The sequence below is a fragment of the Scyliorhinus canicula genome, chromosome 23 (assembly GCF_902713615.1).
Source record: "Scyliorhinus canicula chromosome 23, sScyCan1.1, whole genome shotgun sequence".
Taxonomy (NCBI): domain Eukaryota; kingdom Metazoa; phylum Chordata; class Chondrichthyes; order Carcharhiniformes; family Scyliorhinidae; genus Scyliorhinus; species Scyliorhinus canicula.
The window spans coordinates 11,701,833-11,728,669 of NC_052168.1; the positions used below are offsets into that span (position 1 = coordinate 11,701,833).

At 51.1% G+C, this 26,837-nt stretch overlaps 1 protein-coding gene across 2 annotated transcripts; it reads left to right on the plus strand.

Moving 5' to 3' along the window:
- The first annotated feature begins 6,927 nt into the window (after positions 1-6,927).
- LOC119956566 (galectin-2-like) lies at positions 6,928-25,564 on the plus strand. Of its 2 annotated transcripts, XM_038783867.1 has the most exons (5): positions 6,928-7,004; positions 13,205-13,281; positions 20,431-20,590; positions 23,450-23,573; positions 24,970-25,564. In XM_038783867.1, exons 1-5 carry the CDS (start codon positions 6,999-7,001, stop codon positions 25,011-25,013), a joined length of 411 nt encoding a protein of 136 aa, XP_038639795.1. In that variant the 5' UTR covers positions 6,928-6,998; the 3' UTR covers positions 25,014-25,564. The 2 variants fall into 2 exon arrangements, with proteins under 2 accessions (XP_038639795.1, XP_038639796.1); XM_038783868.1 differs by lacking the exon at positions 24,970-25,564 and having other exon boundaries at positions 23,450-23,702.
- Positions 25,565-26,837: the final 1,273 nt, after the last annotated feature.

A 26,837-nucleotide genomic window follows, 5' to 3' on the forward strand; every position in this document is an offset into this window, starting at 1 on the left:
AAAGGGATTAGTTAATTGAAGTAAAAGTCCTTCGCAAGGAGAGTGGGTCATTTTCACACAGCAAGCTCCCTTAAACAGCTATAGGTTCTCTGAACCACTAGAATCAGGAATGGGGAGGGGGGTACAAAGGGGAGGGGAGGCAAAAGGGGCACATTAATGCCACGCTCAATGTGGTTGCTGTGGGTGGGATTTTCCGACCATACGCGCCACCGGGATCTTCCTGTTCCACTGAAGGCAAGCCCCCCCCCCCCCCTCCCCCGGCTAATGGCGAGTGATGTGTTGGGTAAGCTGGGTCTGCGAGGACTGCGTTTACTACAGCAGTGAGAGAGACAGGCTTCCAACACTTTTTAAAAAAATTTAGAGTACCCAATTATTTTTTCCAATTAAGGGGCAATTTAGTATGGTCAATCCACCCACCCTGCACATCTTTTGGGTTGTGGGGGTGAAACCCACGCAGACACGGGGAGAACGTGCAAACTCCACACGGACAGTGATCCAGGGTCGGGATTCGAACCCGGGTCCTCAGTTCCGTAGGCAGCATTGCTAACCACTGTGCCACCGTGCTGCCCCAGGCTTCCAACACTTGAAGAAATGCAACTCGATTTTATTGAACTCTTAACTATCATACATGCTTTAACTGTGGGTTGACACTGTGCTGAGTTGACTGGAGACCTGAGGCTAACCTGACCAGACTGTCTGACTGCCACATGGTGTGTGTTCTAGTTGTTGCTCACGGGCTCTGGCTGTCTCAGAGGCTGCATCCCGAGAGAGCGGGAAAACTAGTGCCCTCTGGCTTTATAGTGGCTGTGTCCTGTCTGGTGATTGGCTGCTGTGTTCTGTGTGTTCATTGGTCATCCTGTGTGTCAATCAATGCCTGTCTGTGCACCATCATATACCTGTGTGTATATTATGACAGCGAGCTGCCTCCAAATGCCAGAAAACATGCTGGGGTGATGGTGGAGTGGTGGGGGAGGGGCAGAATTCCCCAGCCTGTATTTCTGACATTGTAACCGTATTTCATTGCCTTAGAAGCTTTGGCGTGCCTGGAGGTCTTGAATGGCGCTATACAAATGTAGGCCCTGTTTGGTCTTTTTTTGGTGACGCTGCGCAATAATGGGGCCTTTAGCGATGCCCCGGCGGAAGTTAAGACAACTCAGAAGTGACCAGGGGTTGAAGCCGGCACATTGGTGGTCTATGAGAAGGAGGCAAGAGTGGTGACTTTACCTCTGATTCACCTGAATGGCTCTGATTCTGAAGGGGCCTCACGGGCTAGGGGCTGAAAGATAGGTTCCCCTGACTGAGAAAAATATCAGCCATGATTGAATGGCGGAGCAGCCTCGATGGGTCGAGTGGCCTAATTCTGCTTCAATGTCTAATGGTCGTATGGTGAGTAGAAATGTCTTCAATCGAAGGCTTACAACACCAGGTTAAAGTCCAACAGGTTTGTTTCAAACACGAGCTTTCGGAGTGCAGCTCCTTCCTCAGGTGACCTGAGGAAGGAGCTGCGCTCCGAAAGCTCGTGTTTGAAACAAACCTGTTGGACCTGGTGTTGGAAGACTTCTTACTGTGCTCACCCCAGTCCAACGCCGGCATCTCCACATCATGGCTTCAATCGAAGGAGCATGGATTCTTGGAAGTTTCAACCTTAGAGGGTTTCGAAAGTTCCGTCATTGGATATATTTAAGGCTGCAATAGACTGTGTCTTAACCCACACCAGGCCCATTATCGATCTCCACGTGGGGCTCGTGGAGCTTCCCAGGTAGGGGGCAGAGGCCCACCCAGCTGGGCCTCGGTAAACGGCCTGAGCAGGGACCGGCGTGTTGGTTGTCCCAACGGGGACTGTAATTGTGGACAGGTTATTGTTAAAGGTAATAAATCTTTATCTTCCCAACGCTGGCTCCCTTGGTCGTCAGGGATTGACTTTAAAGTTTGATGAGGGAAACAATGGATATGGGGACAGGGCAGAAAATTGGATCATACTGAGTGCGGAACTGAGTCACGGGGCCATATGTGCTGCGCCTGCTCCTGTGTTTATATGCCCCATGTTTTCACGTTCAGTCAGTTGTGAGTCTTGACAATGGGTGTCTTTAGCATATTTGCAATGGGAGGAAGTCAGTCCTGTTATCACGTATATCCTTAGTTGTATCAAGTCCCCTCGCCCGTTGTCCCAGAGTTGGCAAGCCTAAATTGGCTCCCCTTCCAACAACTTAATTTAACAATTAAACAACAATTTAAAATTCTCATCCTCCACGAACTTGCCTTTTACCTCTGTAACCTCCTCCAGTTCTGCATCCCCAAATCTCCGCCACTGGCAGCTGCACCTTCGGTTGTCTCTTTCACTAAACTCCAGCCTCCTGCCCTCGTGTGCCTTGACATCAAGCTCTGTCAGATTGTTCATCTCCTCCTCGGAGGCAGTCTCCCTCGGGGTCGAGGGCGACTTGCTTCCTCACGACAAAATGAGTTCTCGGGCGACCTGCGGGATCTGTTACGGGTGGGGCAGACAGGGGGGTTGGAGGAACGGCTGGGCTGGGGTGCCCGGATTGCCACGCGTTCCTTTCGCTTGGCCTCGCCGATGAAAGGCGCGGTATTAAGCTCCTTCCCGGATGCTTTTCCACCACTTTGGATGGTCCAGGGTCCGGCATTCCAGGTGCCGGTGGGGTGTTGCACTTTCTCCGCGGAGGTTTGGAGGGTGTCCTTGAAGCGTGTCCTCTTCCCTCCCGGGGCTCGCCTGCCCAGGTCGAAGCACCGAGTAGAGCATTTGTTTCGGGAGTCTGGTGTCAGATACCCGGACGATGTGGCCCGCCAAGCGGAGCTGATCGAGTGTGGGCCCAATGGTCCGATGCTGGAGATGTTGGATTAAACTACTGTTGAATGCCTTGAGACATTAAAGGTTGCTGTGCCAATGCCAGTTCTTTAGGGTTCTACCGGGTTAAAGGCAGGATTCTTGGAAGTGTGGAGGAACAGAGGGATCTTGGGGTCCACGTACATAAATCCCTCAAAGTTGCCACCCAGGTTGATAGGGTTGTTGCGTACGGTGTGTTGGCTTTCATTGACAGGGGGATTGTGGGCAGCACGGTGGCACAGTGGTTAGCACTGTTGCCTATGGCGCTGAGGACCCGGGTTCGAATCCCGGCTCTGGGTCACTGTCTGTGTGGAGTTTGCACATTCTCCCCGTGTCTGCGTGGGTTTCGCCCCCGCAACCCAAAAAGATGTGCAGGATAGGTGGATTGGCCATGCTAAATTGGCCCTTAATTGGAAAAAAATAATTGGGTACCCTAAATTTATAAAAGGAAAAAAAAAAACAGGGGGATTAAGTTTCAGAGCCGTGAGGTTTTGCCGCAGCTTTATAAAACCCTGGTTAGACCACACTTGGAATATTATGTCAAGTTCTGGTCACCTCATTATAGGAGGGATGTGGAGGCTTTGGAGAGGGTAGTGAGGAGATTTACCAGGATGCTGCCTGGACTGGAGGGCATGTCTTATGAAGAAAGGTTGAGGGAGCTAGGGCTTTTCTCACTGGAGCGAAGAAGGCAGAGAGGTGACTTGATAGAGGTGTACAAGGTGATGAGAGGCATGGATAGAGTGGATAGCCAGAGACTTTTCCCCAGGGTGGAAATGGCTGTACGAGGGGACATAGAATTTTCATAGAATTTACAGTGTGGAAGGAGGCCACTGAGTCTGCACCAGCTCTTGGAAAGAGCACCCTACCCAAGGTCAACACCTCCACCCGATCCCCATAACCCAGTAACCCCACCCAACATTAAGGGCAATTTTGGACACTAAAAGGCAATTTATCATGGGCCTATCAATCCACCTTATCAATCCACCTAACCTGCACATCTTTGGACTGTGGGAGGAAACTGGTGCATCCGGAGGAAACCCACGCACACACGGGGAGAACGTGCAGACTCCGCACAGACAGTGAGCCAAGCCCGGAATCGAACCTGCGACCCTGGAGCTGTGAAGCAATTGTGCTAACCACACTGCTACCGTGCTGACATAATTTTAAGGTGATTGGAGGAAGGTATAGGAGAGATGTCAGAGATCGGTTCTTTACACAGAGAGTGGTGGGTGCGTGGAATGCACTGCCAGCAGAGGTGGTGGACATTTAAGGACAGGCACATGGACAGCAGTAAAGTGAAGGGTTAGGTTGATCTTAGATTGGGATAAATGGTTGGCACAACATCGTGGGCCAAAGGGCCTGTACTGTGCTGTACAGTTCTATGTTCTCTGTTCTATATTCCTGTTGACATTGGCACTGTTCTTTCCTCTATCCTTTTCTAACTCTGGAGAGTTTGCATTTGCCTTCCTCTTTTTCTTTTGGTGACGTAATGAGCACTTACGTGCCAACCACTGACTGATACCAGAACGAGTTGAGTCATCGACCAGAGACAACGTGAACCTATTTCCTGTTCTCAGTTACTCACCGAAGGGACTTTAGCACCAATTGCCAATTGCAGCCAGTTCTGCAGACTTGAGTTAATCTTTTACCCCTTGAAAATCACTAGTTCCATTCTGAGATAATGAAAGCGTTCTAGCGAATGGAACATCCGACGCCAATTGTTCCAGAGCCGTGAGGGGCCAACTTGTGCTTGCTTTGGCTTAAGCCCCCGGCCATGAGCTCATCTTAGATAAGAAAGGGTGCATTTGAAGTTCAGTAGTGCCAGTTCTCTGACTCTCGGCAATGGGCAGAGATCGATAAGTTTTAGAGAATAAAGATATCAAGGGGTATAGGGATAGTGTGGGGAAAAGGTGGTGAAGTGGAAGATCAGTTATGATTGTACTGAATGGCAGAGCAGGGCTCGAGGGGCTGAATGGCCTCGTCGTAGGGCTCATCCGTAGGGAGATAGGAACAGGAGTAGGCCATTCAGCCCGTCTCGCCCTGCTCCGCCATTCAATACGATTGTGATTGATCGGACACTTCCAAGCCTTTTCATAGAATTGCTACAGTGCAAAAGGAGGCCATTCGGCCCATTGAGTCTGCGCTGACCCTCCGAAAGACCCTACCTAGGCCCGCCTCCCCGGCCTAACCCTGTAACCGCACCTAACCTTCACATCTTTGGACACTTAGGGGCAATATGTATCACGGCCAATCCACCTAAACTGCACATCTTTGGACTGTGGTAGGAAATTGGAGCACTCGGAGGAAACCCACGCAGGGGGAGAACGTGCAAACTCCACACAGACAGTCCCCCAAGGCCGGAATCGAACCCGAGTCCCTGGTGCTGTGAGGCAGCAATTCTTTTTTTTAAAAAATTTAGAGTACCCAATTCATTTTTCCAATTAGGGGCAATTTAGCATGGCCAATCCACCTACCCAACAACGGTGCCAGGAGGCTGCAGTGCTAACCGCTGCACCACCTTGCTGCCCGTGAGGCAGCAATGGTGACCTCTGTGCCACGGTGTCGCCCATTATTTTACCCCACACTATCCCCATAACCCTTTACATCATTTTTAAGCAGAAATCTTATCAATCCTTAAATATACTCAATGACTGAGCTTGCGCAACCCTCTGGGATAGAGAATTCCAAAGATTCACAACCCTCTGTGCGAAGGAATTTCTCCTCATCCCGGACCCAAGTGGCTTTTCCTTTATTTTGAAATTGTGCCCCTGGTTCCAGTCTCCCCCCCAGCCCAGGGAAGCATCTCACCTGCATCCACCCAGTTTGTTCCTTTAAGTATTTGGTAGATTTCAATGAGATCACCTCCCAATCTTCTAAACGCTGGAGAATACCGGCCCAGTTTTCCCGTCTCTCTTCACAGGACAATCCCACCATCCCTGGATCCTTCGTTGCATTCCCTCTATGACAATGTAAGGGAGCCAAAACCAATTTCCCATACTCATTGCTTCCCTCACAGTATTAATTTCCAATTCAAATCTACTTCTGCTTACGATTTCCTTCCCGAAAGGGATATTGGTGTACCAGAATAGTATCGCCAGGGCAACAGAGCAAACGGAAGGACTGAACTTGGAGTGGGTCTCGTCCATTTTCAATGGGTGTAGTATGCAAGTACCAGCCGTGACCCTGTTGGTAACTCTCTTGCCTCAGATTCTCAAGGTTCTAGGTTTAAGTATCAATCAAGGGCTTAAGCACACTGATGAGGAGGTGGTGTAGCGGTGGTATTGTTACTGGACTGGGGCTGGTTTAGCTCACTGGGCTAAATCGCTGGCTTTTAAAGCAGACCAAGCAGGCCAGCAGCACGGTTCAATTCCCGTAACAGCCTCCCCGGACAGGCACCGGAATGTGGCGACTAGGGGCTTTTCACAGTAACTTAATTGAGGCCTATATTTTCAGGGCCGCTCCACAGCCGATTCCGCCATGTCGTGCGGGTTGGCCGCCAAAGGCCGCCGCCGTGCGCATGCGCGGACTCCCGACTGGAAGTGCAGGGCCCCGTATCCGCAGCCTGAGCTGCGAGGAGCACACCGGGGCCCTGCCAGCCCCCTGCAGGTAGGAGAATCCTGAAGAAAGTCCAGAGTGAAACGCCCACGTTTTGACGCTGGAGTGGGGTCATAGCCCCATTATTGGAAAATCCCGCCCGCTGTCTGTCGGGGGAAACATTCGACGAAGACCCCTTCTGTCTGTCCAGGTAGAGGTAAGGGATCCCATGGCCACTCTTTTCAAGAAAAGAGCCATACCCGGTGTCCAGAGAGCTAATGTTATTCCCTCAACCAACTGTTTGGCCATTAGCGCAATGTTGTTTGTGGGATCTTTCTGTGTACAAATTGACTGCCACGTTACAGCAGTGACTGGACATCAGGAGATGCTTTGAGAGATCGTTATATAAATGCAAGTGTTTCGTTTAATTGTCATGAATCATTTGGTGGACTTAAAACTGTTATCAATTCTGATCAATGATTAACAGCGATTAACGTCCTTTGACCGGTGTATAGATATATAAACGCCCCCCCCCCCTCTCTGTTACTGCCTCTCTCTTCACAAGACTGTCACAACTTCACCCACTGTCTCAAACTCGGTCTCGCCCTGCGAATTTGCGAAGATGCCGGTGAGTAAATTGCGCAGAGGGGCCGGAGAGGTTGGCGTTTGGTCTAAGGTGAAGGGTTAAGGCGCTTTCACAGGTCGCTTCCAAAGGTGGAAAGTTTAAAGGGAGGACCATTTAAAACGGAAGGGAAAGTCCAGCTCGAGGGTTTATTTTACATCCAAAACCCAAAGTGCCTTGAGCGGCAAAGAAAAAAAACGTAAGCTCCTGCTCGCCTTCAAATTGCGCAGGCAGACATTTTATAAAATGTAATCGTCACTCTCAGGGTACAAAACTGATGCCGGGCACACTGAATCATTAAAGCCGGACTGTAACCATTCACAAGGATGAATGTGCAGCAAGGTGGTATGGGGAGAGGGGATTAATTTAGCAAAGAGTAGACAGGATTGAGGGACAATCAGATCGCAGTGGTTCAAAGGAGTCAGCATTACGTTGGATACTGTGTCCAATTTTCAGCACTCAACCTTTGGCAGGCTTTGCAAAGTATACAAGAGAGATTTACAAGAATTAAATCATATAAATCAGAGAATCCCTACAGTGCAGAAGGAGGCCATCCGGCCCATCGAGTCTGTACTGACCCTCTGACAGAGCACTCCACGCAAGCCCACACCCCCCACCCTATCCTGATAACCTCTCAACCTAAACATCTTTGGACATTAAGGGGCAATTTAGCGTGGCCAATCCACCTAACCTGCGCATCTTTGGACTGTGGGAGGAAACCGGAGCGCCCGGAGGAAACCCACACAGACAGGGGGAGAACATGCAGACTCCGCACAGACAGTCACCCGAGGCTGGAATTGAATCCGGGTCCCTGGCGCTATGAGGCAGCAGTGTTAACAATTCTGCCACCGTGCCAAGGCTGAGTTCCGGTAATTGGGGTGCATGGGAAGGGGGGGGGGGGGGGGGGGCAAAGCTATGGGAGGACATGCAGCAAAATGGAATTGAGGTCGCAGTCAGATCAACCATGATAGCAGTGAATGGTGGGGCAGGCTTGAGGGGCAGAATGGCCTACTCCTGCTCTTGTTCCTCATGTTTTTACATTTGACCTTCCCTCCTACTTTTTAACAATCCCGGCCTTGTCCTGTCCTGCAGGCCTTGATCCTTCACCTAGGTTTGTCAAAATGGAAACCACTTTTCAATAATCAAGATTATTGCATGGCGGCACAGTGGTTAGCACTGTGTCCTCACAGTGTCAGGGACCTGGGTTCCATTCTGGATCGGGTGACTCTCTGTGTGGAGTTTTTATATTCTCCCCGTGTCTGCGTGGGTTTCCTCCGGGTGCTCCGGTTTCCTCCCACAGTCCAAAGACGTGCAGGTTGGGTGGATTGGCCGTGATAGAAATTGCCCCTTTCGTGTCCAAAAGGTTAGGTGCGGTTACCGGGTTACGGGGATGGGCTTAAGTAGGGTGCCCTTTCCAAGGGCCAGTGCAAACCTGATGGGCCGAATGGCCTCCCCCATGCGCAGTAAATTCTATGAAGATGCAAGTGGTCAGGTCCCAAATTTCCGCTGCTTCATATTCCCACTTTCCCAAGGGAAAAACCAACATTTTGCAAATAGGTGCCAAAAAGGTGAAAGGCTGCACTAAAGTCTGGTCATGACCAAGTCAGACTTGGACTACACCATCGATCTCGAGGGAGGTCTATTTGCCAATGTGGCAACAAATGGTGGGGATAAATTATTCAGAAAGTGGCAATGAGTAACAGTCAACAGGAACTAGCAATTAAAGAATTGTGATGATAAAGCTATTACGCAGAGAAGGCGTCCTTTATTGGAAGGATACTAATAGATAAGGACATAATCGCGGTAATAAAGGGGGCAGCTATGTTTAGATAGTGGTGACTAATGATCTAAAAGCACGTTTTGCACAACTCACGGATTAATATAAATTTATAGCTCTAAAGGAGGACATTTGACCCATTGTGTTTGCACGAGCAGCGAAAGATATATGTCCTGACTTCACTTTCCAGGTTTTGACCTATAGCCTTAGAGTGCATGCCTCAGTATTTTTGTTTTAAATGTAAATGTCGCCACTGATGTGTTGGGCAGGCTGGGTCGATTGAGTGTAGCGAGAGACAGGCTTCCAACACTTGATGAGATGCAACACAATTTTATTTAACATCTAAACTATTTTACATGTTCAACTGTGGGTTGACAGTATGCTGACTTGACTGGAGACCTGATGCTAGCCTGGCCAGACTTATTAGCTACCACATGGTGTTTGCGCTGGCTCGCTCACGAGCTCTGACTGTCTCAGAGGCTGGGTCCCGAGAGAGCGGGAAAACTGGTGCCCTCTGACTTTATAGTGGTCGTGTCCTGTCTGGTGATTGGCTGCTGTGTTCTGTGTGCTCACTGGTCATCCTGTGTGTCAATCACTGCCTGTCTGCACTCCATCATATACCTGGATGTATATTATGGCAGCCACAGTCCAAGAGGATGGTAGGTCGCTCTCCCAACGTGAGAGAGAGCTGACTGGCGGTGAAGGTATTGGGAATTGAACCCGCAGCGTTGGCGTCGCCCCGCCTCCGGCTGGGTGGCCGGTTCGGGACGCACCTCAGTTAGGTTTTCCCTCCGCTGCCTCGGTTCCAAAGAAGACCACCCCAGCCTCTTCCATCATCGTTGCGCGTGACTAGAGTGGTCAAGTTGGCGGTGCTCATGCCTCAGAATGATAAAGTTCTGGATTCAAAGCCCCCTTCGGCCCTGGTGGCCCAAGGAGAAAACATTTGACACCAAGTCAGTCACAGGAAGAGACTTGAGATACTAACGAACTTTCCCGGGGAGGGGTTTCCAGCCCATCCTGACGTCGGGATCTTCCACCCTTGGCAGCGGTTTTCCGGGTTGCCGGCGAACCACGCAAAGCGGCCTGGACTTCGACGGGACCAAAAGATTCCATCTGCAGCCCATGGCAAACAGACTCCGTCTCCGGAAAACAAGTCGTGTGGGGGGGGGGGGAGGGTTGCTGAAAATCCCACCCTTTGTCAAAGAGTTAGGTTTCAAAGGAACACCCTAAGGCGGGATAGTGACGTTGTTGGATCAAGAGATTCAGAGAGTGTTGTTCAGAGTTTATCATAGGATTATAGAATTTACAGTGCCGAAGGAAGCCATTCGGCCCATCAAGTCTGCAACGGCCCCTGGAAAGAGCAGCCGACCTAAGCCCACGCTTCTACCCTATTCCGTGTCCGCACCCAATCGTTTTGGACACTAAGGGCAATTTAGCACGGCCAATCCACCTAATCTGCACGTCTTTGGACTGTGGGAGGAAACCGGAGCACCCGGAGGAAACCCACGCAGACACGGGGAGGACGTGCAGACTCAGCACAGACAGTGACCCAGCGGGGAATCGAACCTGGGACCCTGGAGCTGTGAAGCAACTGTGCTTACCACTGTGCTACCGTGCTGCCCCTAAGCTACCGCTAAGCTCTAAACAGCTGCAAAGATGGCCGCCAATCTTGGGAAAATGAAAATCGAAGAAAGGATCGACTCAGAGGCCTATGTGATGATATGTGAACTATCATCTGTGTTTCTAATATAATAACCAAACTGTATATAAACATGGGCAGCAAGGTAGCACAAGTGGCTAGCACTGTGTCTTCACAGCGCCAGGGTCCCAGGTTCGATTCCCCGCTGGGTTACTGTCCGCGCGGAGTCTGCACGTTCTCCCCGTGTCTGCGTGGGTTTCCTCCGGGTGCTCCGGTTTCCTCCCACAGTCCAAAGATGTGCAGGTTGGGTGGATTGACCATGCTAAATTGCCCTTAGTGTCCAAAAAGGTTAGGAGGAGTTATTGGGTTATGGGGATAGGGTGGAAGTGAGGGCTTAAGTGGATCGGTGCAGACTCGACGGGCCGAATGGCCTCCTTCTGCACTGTATGTTCTCTGAGTGCCTGTATGTATAGATTGCAATTCTAGCATCCGACCACAGGTAGCGTGGCGACGGGAGAACGTTACTGAAACACGGCCACATGTGAGGCAGAATGTGGATAGCAGACGTAGAGTTCAGTCGCATATCGAGTAGCTCCTTAGTTACTCATAGTTGGATGTATTTAGCCTTAGTATCCAACTATATTCATAGTGGACATCATAGCTACCCTTTAGTGTTTTAATTAGTTAATAAACAGTTTTGTTCATTGACAAAGCCTCTCTGATCACTTCAACTACAAAGACATCGCCGTCCGTGCATACGGAGAGCAAGATTTTTTAAGAGTCGTTTTTATTGTATTTAGTGCGTGCTAAATATTTACACCATTGTGATCATTCTTTGCACCTTAAAATCTCTCCTTTACCAACCCTTAGCGATAGAAGTTAAAGCCACCATTAACAACGTTGTTTTCCGGTGGCGCAGTGGTTAGCACTGCTGCCTCCGAGGTCCCAGGATCGAATCCCGGCTCTGGGTCACTGTCCGCGCGGAGTTTGCACATTCTCCCCGTGTCTGCGTGGGTTTCGCCTCCACAACCCAAAGATGTGCAGGCTGGGTGGATTGGCCACACTAAATTGCCCCTTCATTGCAAAAAAATGAATTGGGTACTCTAAATTTTTTTAAAAATGTAATGAATAAAAAACATCGTTTTGATTCTGTTAAACTGTACGGTCAACCTGACACCATTCAGCAGTTTCAAAGGTTAAAGTTCAATTTGCCTCTCATGAGGTACAGGTGAGTTTGCTACCATTAGGGCAGCACGGTGGCCTAGTGGTTAGCATAACCGCCTCACGGCGCTGAGGTCCCAGGTTCGATCCCGGCTCTGGGTCACTGTCCGTGTGGAGTTTGCACATTCTCCCCGTGTCTGCGTGGGTTTCGCCCCCACAACCCAAAAATGTGCAGAGTAGGTGGATTGGCCACGCTAAATTGCCCCTTAATAGAAAAAATAATTGGGTAATCTAAATTTATAAAAAAAAAAAAAAAAGAGTTTGCTACCATTGAGTCATGGTATGATAGTGAAAAGCCTTTGGGTAGCGGAAGAAGGATGTCACCATCCTTAAATATTAAATATTAATATCTCTTAAATATTAGGCACAAGGAATTGAATTTTCATGTCTTTATTCAGTCGGGTTGGATGTTAGTGGTTTTGCCTGCATGCGTGTACATAGAACCAGGGGTGGTATCATGACCGGTACAGGTTTGGAGGGCCGAATGGCCTGTGCTGTATTGTTCTTGAATGGAAAGCAGGATTGGGCCACTCGGCCTGCTCTGTCAGCCAATAAGGTCATAGATGATCTGATTGTGGCCTTAAGTCCAATTTCCTCCGCGCTTCTCGACCTCTTGGCTAAGATCAAGCCGTCAGGTCCAGCACAAGATGGGGGGGGGGGGGGGGGGGGGGCGACCCTTTTTCTTGTCAGCTTGGATCTTTTTTATGTCCCATGAATTGTCTTCAATTTGAATTTGAATTGTTTTTTGGAGCAAACCAAATGGATTAGGGGTTTGCCTTGTTCTCTCTGCATATTGGCTTTGTAACTCTAAGGACGGGACAACATTTTAAAAAAAAAACTCCAATGTCTTGCCATTATTCTTAACTCCGCTGTCGACCAGAAATCTAACTATGCCTTGACTATATTCAATGGCCCAGCCTCCATTTCTCCCTGCGGATGAGAATTCCAAAGCTCTAAGAGAAGAAATCCATCCTCATCCCTGTCTTAAACGGAAGGCCCCTTATTTTTAAATTAGGCCCCCTTCTTCTAGATTGCCCCGAAAACGTCGTCCCAGCACCCACCCTGTCGAGTTCCTTTGGCATTGCATGTGTTTCAATAAGACCACCTCTCATTCTTCTTCACTCCAATGAATGTGGGCCCAATCTTTCCTCTTCAGAAAGCCTCTTTATCCCACAAACATAAAGACTGGAATGCCCCCGCCCCGCCTGTGTTTGGAGAGAACTTTTTGTGTGAATTCAAACACATTAGCAAGTGGAAATCGGAGGGCGACTTTTTTGGTAAATAAGAGGGAAGAATAAAATAATATTCTTTTGCATTCTTTCGTCCACTTTCACCCTCTTTCACTCTCTTTCTATCGGGGCTGGTTTAGCGCACAGGGCTAAATCGCTGGCTTTGAAAGCAGACCCAAGCAGGCCAGCAGCACGGTTCGATTCCCGTACCAGCCTCCCCGGACAGGCGCCGGAATGTGGCGACTAGGGGCTTTTCACAGTAACTTCATTTGAAGCCTACTTGTGACAATAAGCGATTTTCATTTAATTAATGTTGCTTTCCTCCCAACATCGGAAACAGATTGAAGTGCATAACATGGGTATGAAAAGTGGAGACACCCTGAAGATTAAAGGGAAGATTACGGATGATGCTAACAGGTGAGATTCGTACCCATCCTTACAAGGTTCTTGAGCAATTGCCCCTAATGTGCAAAGAAACATCAGATAAATGTATAACGTATGCTTACGGTTAACACTTTATTTCCACGCCGGCCCCTTTAGCCCTACGCCATGTTGCGTCGGGGCCGGAGTGGAGAAGGGAGCCACTGCGCATGCACGGACATCTCGGCGCCCACTTAACACCGAAATCAGCAGCTGGAGTGGCATGGGCCGCTGCAGTGCCGTGCTGGCCCCCTGTAGGGGCCAGTATTGCTGATCCTGAGGCCGTATTGACGCCATCGAGAAACGTGACGGCGTTTCCAACGGCGTCAACACTTATCCTCACGATCAGAGAATCCTGCCAAGGTATCAGACTCACATAATCAAACACTAAACATGAACATCACGCCTGTCTGTGCACTCGGATAGATAACGTCTATCCAAGAGGAGCAGGATTCTCCCAGTGTCCCGACCAACATTCAGCCCTCAGTCAGCATCGCCCCCGACCAACATTCAGCCCTCAGTCAGCATCGCTACCGACCAACATTCAGCCCTCAGTCAGCATCGCCCCAACCAACATTCAGCCCTCAGTCAGCATCACCCCCGACCAACATTCAGCCCTCAGTCAGCATCGCTACTGACCAACATTCAGCCCTCAGTCAGCATCGCTCCCCGACCAACATTCAGCCCTCAGTCAGCATCGCTACCGACCAACATTCAGCCCTCAGTCAGCATCGCCCCAACCAACATTCAGCCCTCAGTCAGCATCGCTACTGACCAATATTCAGCCCCCAGTCAGTATCGCCCCCGACCAACATTCAGCCCCCAGTCAGCATCGCCCCCGACCAACATTCAGCCCTCAGTCAGCATCGCCCCAACCAACATTCAGCCCTCAGTCAGCATCGCTAGTGACCAATATTCAGCCCTCAGTCAGCATCGCCCCCGACCAACATTCAGCCCTCAGTCAGCATCGCTACTGACCAACATTCAGCCCTCAGTCAGCATCGCCCCCGACCAACATTCAGCCCTCAGTCAGCATCGCCCCCGACCAACATTCAGCCCTCAGTCAGCATCACTACTGACCAACATTCAGCCCCCAGTCAGCATCGACCCCGACCAACATTCAGCCCTCAGTCAGCATCGCTACTGACCAACATTCAGCCCTCAGTCAGCATCGCCCCCGACCAACATTCAGCCCTCAGTCAGCATCGCCCCCGACCAACATTCAGCCCTCAGTCAGCATCGCTACTGACCAACATTCAGCCCTCAGTCAGCATCGCCCCCGACCAACATTCAGCCCTCAATCAGCATCGCCCCAACCAACATTCAGCCCTCAGTCAGCATCGCTACTGACCAATATTCAGCCCCCAGTCAGCATCGCCCCCGACCAACATTCAGCCCCCAGTCAGCATCGCCCCCGACCAAAATTCAGCCCTCAGTCAGCATCGCTACTGACCAACATTCAGCCCTCAGTCAGCATCGCCACTGACCAACATTCAGCCCTCAGTCAGCATCGCTACTGACCAACATTCAGCCCTCAGTCAGCATCGCCCCCGACCAACATTCAGCCCCCAGTCAGCATCGCTCCCGACCAACATTCAGCCCTCAGTCAGCATCGCTACTGACCAACATTCAGCCCCCAGTCAGCATCGCCCCCCGACCAACATTCAGCCCTCAGTCAGCATCGCTACTGACCAACATTCAGCCCCCAGTCAGCATCGCTACTGACCAACATTCAGCCCCCAGTCAGCATTAACCCCGACCAACATTCAGCCCTCAGTCAGCATCGCCCCCGACCAACATTCAGCTCTCAGTCAGCATCGCTCCCGACCAACATTCAGCCCTCAGTCAGCATCGCTCCCGACCAACATTCAGCCCTCAGTCAGCATCACTACTGACCAACATTCAGCCCCCAGTCAGCATCGCCCCCGACCAAAATTCAGCCCTCAGTCAGCATCGCTACTGACCAACATTCAGCCCTCAGTCAGCATTGCTACTGACCAACATTCAGCCCCCAGTCAGCATCGCCCCCGACCAACATTCAGCCCTCAGTCAGCATCGACCCCGACCAACGTTCAGCCCTCAGTCAGCATCGCCCCCGACCAACGTTCAGCCCTCAGTCAGCATCGCTCCCGACCAACATTCAGCCCTCAGTCAGCATCGCCCCCGACCAACATTCAGCCCTCAGTCAGCATCGCCCCCGACCAACATTCAGCCCTCAGTCAGCATCGCCCCGACCAACATTCAGCCCTCAGTCAGCATCGACCCCGACCAACATTCAGCCCTCAGTCAGCATCGCTCCCGACCAACATTCAGCCCCCAGTCAGCATCGCTACTGACCAACATTCAGCCCCCAGTCAGCATCGCTACTGACCAACATTCAGCCCGCAGTCAGCATCGCCCCCCGACCAACATTCAGCCCTCAGTCAGTATCGCTCCCGACCAACATTCAGCCCCCAGTCAGCATCGCCCCCAACCAACATTCAGCCCTCAGTCAGCATCGCTACCGACCAACATTCAGCCCTCAATCAGCATCGCCCCCGACCAACATTCAGCCCTCAGTCAGTATCGCTCCCGACCAACATTCAGCCCCCAGTCAGCATCGACCCCGACCAACATGCAGCCCTCAGTCAGCATCGACCCCGACAAACATTCAGCCCCCAGTCAGCATCGCCCCCGACCAACATTCAGCCCTCAGTCAGCATCGCCCCCGACCAACATTCAGCCCTCAGTCAGCATCGCTCCCGACCAACATTCAGCCCTCAGTCAGCATCGCCCCCGACCAACATTCAGCCCTCAGTCAGCATCGCCCCCGACCAACATTCAGCCCTCAGTCAGCATCGACCCCGACCAACATTCAGCCCTCAGTCAGCATCGCTACTGACCAACATTCAGCCCTCAGTCAGCATCGCCACTGACCAACATTCAGCCCTCAGTCAGCATCGCTCCCGACCAACATTCAGCCCTCAGTCAGCATCGCTCCCGACCAACATTCAGCCCCCAGTCAGCATCGCTACTGACCAACATTCAGCCCCCAGTCAGTATCGCCCCGACCAACATTCAGCCCTCAGTCAGCATCGACCCCGACCAACATTCAGCCCTCAGTCAGCATCGCTCCCGACCAACATTCAGCCCCCAGTCAGCATCGCTACTGACCAACATTCAGCCCCCAGTCAGCATCGCTACTGACCAACATTCAGCCCGCAGTCAGCATCGCCCCCGACCAACATTCAGCCCTCAGTCAGTATCGCTCCCGACCAACATTCAGCCCCCAGTCAGCATCACCCCCAACCAACATTCAGCCCTCAGTCAGCATCGCTACCGACCAACATTCAGCCCTCAATCAGCATCGACCCCGACCAACATGCAGCCCTCAGTCAGCATCGACCCCGACAAACATTCAGCCCCCAGTCAGCATCGCCCCCGACCAACATTCAGCCCTCAGTCAGCATCGCCCCCGACCAACATTCAGCCCTCAGTCAGCATCGCTCCCGACCAACATTCAGCCCTCAGTCAGCATCGCCCCCGACCAACATTCAGCCCTCAGTCAGCATCGCCCCCGACCAACATTCAGCCCTCAGTCAGCATCGCCCCGACCAACATTCAGCCCTCAGTCAGCATCGACCCCGACCAACATTCAGCCCTCAGTCAGCATCGCTCCCGACCAACATTCAGCCCCCAGTCAGCATCGCTACTGACCAACATTCAGCCCCCAGTCAGCATCGCTACTGACCAACATTCAGCCCGCAGTCAGCATCGCCCCCGACCAACATTCAGCCCTCAGTCAGTATCGCTCCCGACCAACATTCAGCCCTCAGTCAGCATCGCCCCCGACCAACATTCAGCCCTCAGTCAGCATCGCCCCCGACCAACATTCAGCCCCCAGTCAGCATCGCTCCCGACCAACATTCAGCCCTCAGTCAGCATCGCTACTGACCAACATTCAGCCCCCAGTCAGCATCGCCCCCGACCAACATTCAGCCCTCAGTCAGCATCGCTACTGACCAACATTCAGCCCCCAGTCAGCATCGCTACTGACCAACATTCAGCCCCCAGTCAGCATTGACCCCGACCAACATTCAGCCCTCAGTCAGCATCGCCCCCGACCAACATTCAGCTCTCAGTCAGCATCGCTCCCGACCAACATTCAGCCCTCAGTCAGCATCGCTCCCGACCAACATTCAGCCCTCAGTCAGCATCACTACTGACCAACATTCAGCCCCCAGTCAGCATCGCCCCCGACCAAAATTCAGCCCTCAGTCAGCATCGCTACTGACCAACATTCAGCCCTCAGTCAGCATCGCTACTGACCAACATTCAGCCCCCAGTCAGCATCGCCCCCGACCAACATTCAGCCCTCAGTCAGCATCGACCCCGACCAACGTTCACCCCTCAGTCAGCATCGCCCCCGACCAACATTCAGCCCTCAGTCAGCATCGCTCCCGACCAACATTCAGCCCTCAGTCAGCATCGCCCCCGACCAACATTCAGCCCTCAGTCAGCATCGCCCCCGACCAACATTCAGCCCTCAGTCAGCATCGCCCCGACCAACATTCAGCCCTCAGTCAGCATCGACCCCGACCAACATTCAGCCCTCAGTAGGCATCGCTCCCGACCAACATTCAGCCCCCAGTCAGCATCGCTACTGACCAACATTCAGCCCCCAGTCAGCATCGCTACTGACCAACATTCAGCCCGCAGTCAGCATCGCCCCCGACCAACATTCAGCCCTCAGTCAGTATCGCTCCCGACCAACATTCAGCCCCCAGTCAGCATCGCCCCCAACCAACATTCAGCCCTCAGTCAGCATCGCTACCGACCAACATTCAGCCCTCAATCAGCATCGCCCCCGACTAACATTCAGCCCTCAGTCAGTATCGCTCCCGACCAACATTCAGCCCCCAGTCAGCATCGACCCCGACCAACATGCAGCCCTCAGTCAGCATCGACCCCGACAAACATTCAGCCCCCAGTCAGCATCGCCCCCGACCAACATTCAGCCCTCAGTCAGCATCACCCCCGACCAACATTCAGCCCTCAGTCAGCATCGCTCCCGACCAACATTCAGCCCTCAGTCAGCATCGCCCCCGACCAACATTCAGCCCTCAGTCAGCATCGCCCCCGACCAACATTCAGCCCTCAGTCAGCATCGACCCCGACCAACATTCAGCCCTCAGTCAGCATCGCTACTGACCAACATTCAGCCCTCAGTCAGCATCGCCACTGACCAACATTCAGCCCTCAGTCAGCATCGCTCCCGACCAACATTCAGCCCTCAGTCAGCATCGCTCCCGACCAACATTCAGCCCCCAGTCAGCATCGCTACTGACCAACATTCAGCCCCCAGTCAGCATCGCTACTGACCAACATTCAGCCCGCAGTCAGCATCGCCCCCGACCAACATTCAGCCCTCAGTCAGTATCGCCCCGACCAACATTCAGCCCTCAGTCAGCATCGACCCCGACCAACATTCAGCCCTCAGTCAGCATCGCTCCCGACCAACATTCAGCCCCCAGTCAGCATCGCTACTGACCAACATTCAGCCCCCAGTCAGCATCGCTACTGACCAACATTCAGCCCGCAGTCAGCATCGCCCCCGACCAACATTCAGCCCTCAGTCAGTATCGCTCCCGACCAACATTCAGCCCCCAGTCAGCATCACCCCCAACCAACATTCAGCCCTCAGTCAGCATCGCTACCGACCAACATTCAGCCCTCAATCAGCATCGACCCCGACCAACATGCAGCCCTCAGTCAGCATCGACCCCGACAAACATTCAGCCCCCAGTCAGCATCGCCCCCGACCAACATTCAGCCCTCAGTCAGCATCGCCCCCGACCAACATTCAGCCCTCAGTCAGCATCGCTCCCGACCAACATTCAGCCCTCAGTCAGCATCGCCCCCGACCAACATTCAGCCCTCAGTCAGCATCGCCCCCCGACCAACATTCAGCCCTCAGTCAGCATCGCCCCGACCAACATTCAGCCCTCAGTCAGCATCGACCCCGACCAACATTCAGCCCTCAGTCAGCATTGCTCCCGACCAACATTCAGCCCCCAGTCAGCATCGCTACTGACCAACATTCAGCCCCCAGTCAGCATCGCTACTGACCAACATTCAGCCCGCAGTCAGCATCGCCCCCGACCAACATTCAGCCCTCAGTCAGTATCGCCCCGACCAACATTCAGCCCTCAGTCAGCATCGACCCCGACCAACATTCAGCCCTCAGTCAGCATCGCCCCCGACCAACATTCAGCCCTCAGTCAGCATCACTACTGACCAACATTCAGCCCCCAGTCAGCATCGCTACTGACCAACATTCAGCCCGCAGTCAGCATCGCCCCCGACCAACATTCAGCCCTCAGTCAGTATCGCTCCCGACCAACATTCAGCCCCCAGTCAGCATCGCCCCCAACCAACATTCAGCCCTCAGTCAGCATCGCTACCGACCAACATTCAGCCCTCAATCAGCATCGCCCCCGACCAACATTCAGCCCTCAGTCAGTATCGCTCCCGACCAACATTCAGCCCCCAGTCAGCATCGACCCCGACCAACATTCAGCCCTCAGTCAGCATCGACCCCGACAAACATTCAGCCCCCAGTCAGCATCGCCCCCGACCAACATTCAGCCCTCAGTCAGCATCGCCCCCGACCAACATTCAGCCCTCAGTCAGCATCGCCCCCGACCAACATTCAGCCCTCAGTCAGCATCGACCCCGACCAACATTCAGCCCTCAGTCAGCATCGCCCCCGACCAACATTCAGCCCTCAGTCAGCATCGCCCCCGACCAACATTCAGCCCTCAATCAGCATCGCTCCCGACCAACATTCAGCCCTCAGTCAGCATCGCTACTGACCAACATTCAGCCCCCAGTCAGCATCGCTACTGACCAACATTCAGCCCCCAGTCAGCATCGCCCCCGACCAACATTCAGCCCTCAGTCAGCATCGCCCCCGACCAACATTCAGCCCTCGGTCAGCATCGCTACCAAAACAAGTTATCTGGTTACTCCCCGATTGCTATTCCTATTGTTCCCTGGTTCCTCTGCGAATCAGCCGCAAACGTGCGGAAATGCAAAGCACCTTTCTCAGATTGACTGCAACCAATGGCGCAAAGGTTTGAATCTCCTTCTTTCGTCCGACTACAGATTCATGGTGAACCTAGGGAGCAGCGAAGGCCACATCGGTCTTCACTTCAACCCCCGCTTTGACGAGACCGTGATTGTCTGCAACTCAAAGTGTGACGACTGCTGGGGGAGTGAGCACAGAGATGGCCAGTTCCCCTTCAGCAAGGGGGTCGAGATCAAGGTAAGGGGAGCTTGGACAACCCATTCACCTCACCGAGATGTAGATCCAAAAATAAAATGGTCAGTGTTTATTAATAGGAATGTCGTGATTTCTACTGCATTGACCCACACACTTTCTATCCCAAGAATTCCGACCACCTGATTATTGAATTTGTTGAAGAAATAAAGTGATTTCATAGATATCATAGAATTTGCAGTGCAGAAGGAGGCCATTCGGCCCATCGAGTCTGCACCGGCTCTTAGAACGAGCACCCTACCCAAGGTCAACACCTCCACCCTATCCCCATAACCCAGTAACCCCACCCAACACCAAGGGCAATTTTGGACACTAAGGGCAATTTAGCATGGCCAATCCACCTAACCTGCACATCTTTGGACTGTGGGGGGAAACCGGAGCACCCGGAGGAAACCCACGCACACACGGGGAGGATGTGCAGACTCCGCACAGACAGTGACCCAAGCTGGAATCGATCACGGATTGTCAGTGTTTGCTGAGAATGTCTATTGACGCCATCGTGTCAGGCAGTGAGCTGGGCTGGTGGTGGGAGTGGTGTGGTGGGTGGGACTTGTAGCAAACTATTCTGTGGAGTTTATTTAAATAGAATTGTGGGTGGTGCGATGGCACAGTGGCTAGCTCTGTTGTTTCACAGCTCAAGGGTCCCCAGGTTCAAGTCCTGGCTTGGGTCGCTGCCTGTGTGGAGTCTGCACGTTCTCCCGCGTGTCCGCGTGGGTTTCCTCCGGATGCTCTGGTTTCCTCCCACATTCCAAAGATGTTAGCTGGATTGGCCATGCTATATTGCCGTTCGTGTCCAAAAAGGTTAGGAGGGGTTAGTGGCTTACGGGATAGGTTGGAGGTGTGGACTTAAGTAGGGTGCTCTTTCCAAGAGCCGGTGTAGACTTCATGGGACAAATGGCCTCAATCTGCACTGTACATTTTATGATACTGTGATTCTATGAGAACTCTAAATCAAATAATCTACAGAGTCTATTTAAACAGAACAGCACGGCAAACAGTCTACAGAGTCTATTTGAACAGAACAGCATGGCAAACAGTCTACAGAGTCTATTTCCACAGAACAGAACAGAACGGCAAACAGTCTACAGAGTCTATTTAAACAAAAAAATATGGCAAACAGTCTACAGAGTCTATTAAACAAAAAGTATGGCAAACAGTCTACAGAGTCTATTTAAACAGAACAGTACGGCAAACAGTCTACAATGGCTATTTAAACAGAACAGTACAGGAAACAGTCTACAGAGTCTATTTAAACAGAAAAGTACAGCAAACAGTCTACAGAGTCTATTTAAACAAAAAAGTATGGCAAACAGTCTACAGAATCTATTTAAACAGAAAAGTACGGCAAACAGTCTATAGAGTCTCTTTAAACAGAACAGTACAGCAAACAGTCTACAGAGCCTATTTAAACGGGACAGTATGGCAAATAGCCTACAATGTCTATTTAAACAGAACAGTACGGCAAACAGTCTACAGAGTCTATTTAAACAGAACAGTACGGCAAACAGTCTACAGAGTCTATTTAAACAGAACAGTATGGCAAACAGTCTACAGAGTCTATTTAAACAGAACAGTACGGCAAACAGTCTACAGAGCCTATTTAAACAGAACAGTACGGCAAACGGTCTACAGAGTCTATTTAAACAGAACAGTACGACAAATAGTCTTCAGAGTCTATTTAAACAGAACAGTACGGCAAACAGTCTACAGAGTCTATTTAAACAGAAAAGTACAGCAACCAGTCTACAGAGTGGATTTAAACAGAACAGTACGGTAAACAGTCTACAGAGTCTATTTAAACAGAAAAGTACAGCAACCAGTCTACAGAATGGATTTAAACAGAACAGTATGACAAATAGCCTACAATGTCTATTTAAACAGAACAGTACAGCAAACAGTCTACAGAGTCTATTTAAACAGAACAGTACGGCAAACAGTCTACAGAGTCTATTTAAACAGAAAAGTACAGCAACCAGTCTACAGAATGGATTTAAACAGAACAGTATGACAAATAGCCTACAATGTCTATTTAAACAGAACAGTACAGCAAACAGTCTACAGAGTCTATTTAAACAGAACAGCACAGCAAACAGTCTACAGAGTCTATTTAAACAGAACACTATCGCAACTTGTCTGTTGTGTCTATTCAATCAGAGTCTCTACAAACTATAGCAAACAGAGCTCATGACTAAAACTGCAGCAACAAACCCCCCCCCCCCACACCCCCCCCCACACCCCCACCCCCATCCCACCTTAAACCACTTGTGTGAAAACTAACAAGCAATTAGGGCAGCCCTATGATGGTTTGGGAGGGAGGGGAAGGGATGAGAGCAGAGGTGCGGGAGGTGGGTCGGGTATTGTTGAGGGGCCTGACAACCAGAGTTGGGAGGGGGGGGGGGGGGGGGGGACGGGGGGAGCCCCGGCTCAGGAAAGAGGAAGACATGGCAGAAGTTCCGCTTTGGAAGCTAGGTAAAACGTCTGTTTAGCTGAGATGCAAGACTCACCCAATTAGGTCCAAGAATCTATTTGTCTCCCAATCGGGGCGGCAAGGCGGGTTGCCAGGCAACCAGAGCCTAGAATAGGGACAAAAGCCGATGCGATGAAACCTCCAGGAATATAGTCAACCAGAGTTGGGAACAATATTGCACGGGTCCGCTGAGAGAGAGAGAGAGAGAGAGAGACAGGATTCTCCAGCTCGCAAAATTCTTACCCAAGCAGCAACATCAGTTCATCCTAAGGCTTCACCGCAGGTTGGTTGGCGCATTCTCAGAAGTAGGCCGCAGGCCCAGTCTGACATTTCGGCCTCCTTTCCCTCTTAACCCTTTCTTTCCTCCACCCCCACAGCTGCTCATTACTTTCGAGGGAGACGGCTTCAAAATCAAACTCCCAAACGATCACGTGGTCGAGTTCCCCAACAGGTTGTCCCTGGATGAAGTCAACTACATGTCCGTGCACGGGGACTTCAAAATGGCCTCCTTCAAATTGGAATAAAATGGCGGTGGCGGCCCGCCAAAGGAAGGTGGAAACGAAATCCACGGAAATCTGAAAGAAACCTGCGGGAAAATGCTGGACTATCTGAATGAGAAAGATCGATTTGGGGTGGTGGGTGGGTGGGGGGCAGGGGGTGGGGGGAACGACGACTTTCCAATCAAATCTAGCGGGTGATAAAGTGATTAAACATTGGCGGAGTTTGGGATTTGAGTCCACTCTGGATTTATCGGATGGATCTCACTGTGGACTGTAAGGGTTTTGCACTAAATTGGTTTGAATGCCGTTAATTCAGACTCCTCTACGTCGAGAAGTGTAAAATTGCCCCCATGAAGACAGACCAAAGGATGGTCCACGAAAAACAGCCGCGGCCTTGCAGCAGGTTGAGTAGAGGGAATGCAAAAGGAAAACCTGGTAGAGCTGAGAAATGAACGGTACCAGTAAAGCTTGTCCGAATGGGTTGTGCATATCTTAATATGGAACTCCAGTATGAGACAGTGGCCGAGTGGTCATAGAATCATAGAATTTACAGTGCAGAAGGAGGCCATTCAGCCCATCGAGTCTGCACCGGCTCTTGGAAAGAGCACCCTACCCAAGGTCAACAACTCCACCCCATCCCCATAACCCAGTAACCCCACCCAACACTAAGAGCAATTTTGGACACTAAGGGCAATTTATTATGGCCAATCCACCTAACCGGCACGTCTTTGGACTGTGGGAGGAAACCGGAGCACCCGGAGGAAACCCACGCACACACGGGGAGGATGTGCAGACTCCGCACAGACAGTGACCCAAGCCCGGAATCGAACCTGGGACCCTGGAGCTGTGAAGCGATTGTGCTATCCACAATGCTACCGTGCCGCCCCACAATGTCACTGGGCTAGCAATCTAGAATCTCAGGCTAATTCTCTGGGGTCATGGGTTCAAATCCCATCCATGGCAGCTGGTGGAATTCTAAGCCAATCAATAAAATTGGAATTAAATTGTTATTGATGTAATTGAGTCGGAAACATTAGGGACCTTCAAGCGGCTATTGGATAGGTACATGGATTATGGTAGAATAATGGAGTGCAGATTAATTTGTTCTTAAGGGCAGCACGGTAGCATTGTGGATAGCACGATTGCTTCACAGCTCCAGGGTCCCAGGTTCGATTCCGGCTTGGGTCTCTGTCTGCACATCCTCCCCGTGTGTGCGTGGGTTTCCTCCCACAGTCCAAAGATGTGCAGGTTAGGAGGATTGGCCATGATAAATTGCCCTTAGTGTCCAAAATTGCCCTTAGTGTTGCGTGGGGTTATGGGTTATGGGGATAGGGTGGAGTTGTTGACCTCGGGTAGGGTGCTCTTTCCAAGAGCCGGTACAGACTCGATGGGCTGAGTGGCCTCCTTCTGCACTGTAAATTCTATGATAATCTATGATTAATCTAGGACAAAGGTTCGGCACAACATCGTGGGCCGAAGGGCCTGTTCTGTGCTGTATTTTTCTATGTTCTATGTTGTAAAAACCCATCCGGCTGCTGCCATCCAGGGAAGGCAACCTGCTTTCGTTACCTGGCCCTCAAGTGACCCCAGGCCCATAGCAATGGGGTTAACTCGAAGACGCCCTCTGCAAAGGCCCAGCAAGCCACTCAGTTCAAGGGCAATTAGGGACGGGCAATAAAGCTTTCCTGGGATCTGAAAATTCAACACTGGTTTTTCCTTCTGCTCACCTCTGGCTGTTGTGCACTTGATCAGGGAGTGGGCCAAAATGGAAACTGTTCCTAATATTCCCAGAACAAGGAGCCCAGCAGGTTTATATTCAGGAAACGTAAACCTCCTGAAGCAGATTCGATCATCTGCATCTGTTCCGCTTGAGGACGTTGTCAACTGAAAGCATCAACCCACCTTTCTGAGTGACTTATGTATTTTCCTTATTGATAGAAACCACATTTCCTGTAAGCCGTTCATCAATAAAGCCTTTCTTTGTGAGTCTGACCCGTTTACTAATGGATCTGATGTGTTGGGCTGGCTGGGTCGATGTGGACTGCGCTTGATGCTGTGTAGCGAGAGACAGACTTCCAACACTTGATGAGATGCAACACAATTTTATTTAACCTCTTAACTATTATACATGTTCAACTGTGGGTTGACACTATACTGAATTGACTGGAGACCTAGTACTAGCCTGACCAGACTTACTAGCTACCACATGGTGTTTGCACTGGCTATGCTCATGAGCTCTGACTGTCTCAGTGGCTGGATCCCGAGAGAGCAGGAAACTGGTGCCCTCTGGCTTTATAGTGGTTGTGTCCTGTCTGGTGATTGGCTGCTGTGTTCTGTGTTCTTACTGGTCATCCTGTGTGTCAATCACTGCCTGTCTGCACTCCATTATATACATAGATGTATATTATGACAGGGTCTTGTTCTGAAATTTCAGGGTTTGTAATTTCAAAGTGTTGCATATCATAAAATTTGAGAAAGTGCGGTCTTTCTACAACGGCTAGACACATGGTGCAGTATTTCAGAGTGTTATATTTGGTGGGGACAGACTCATCAGTGTTATAGCTAAAGGTGTGGTATATCAGAGTATTATAGTCTGGGGTGTGGTATATCTGAGTACTTTAGTTAGGGTGTGGGGTATATCAGAGTGCTATAGTTTGGGTGTGGGGTATATCAGAGTGTTATAGTGAGGGGTGTGGGGTATAGCAGAGTGTTGTAGTTAGGGGTGTGGGGTAGATCAGAGTGTTGTATTTAGGGGTGTGTGGTATATCAGTGTTGTATTAAGGGGTGTGTGGTATATCAGAGTGTTGAAGTTAGGGGTGTGTGGTATATCAGAGTGTTATAGTTAGGGGTGTGGGGTATAACAGAGTGTTACAGTGAGGGGTGTGGGGTATATCAGAGTGTTACAGTGAGTGGTGTGGGGTATATCAGTGTTACAGTGAGGGGTGTGGGGTATATCAGAATATTACAGTGAGGGGTGTGGGGTATATCAGAGTGTTACAGTGAGTGGTGTGGGGTATATCAGAGTGTTACAGTGAGGGGTGTGGGGTATATCAGAGTGTTACAGTGAGGGGGTGTGGGGTATATCAGAGAGTGTTACAGTGACGGGTGTGGGGTATATCAGAGTGTTACAGTGAGGGGTGTGTGGTATATCAGAGTGTTGTAGTGTTACAACACCCTGGGCCAGTGCGCGGTCAATTCCAGTCCCACAGACCCGGAGTCCCAACATTAGTGAATCAACCAATCATTTGTGTTTTCCAAAGGCTGT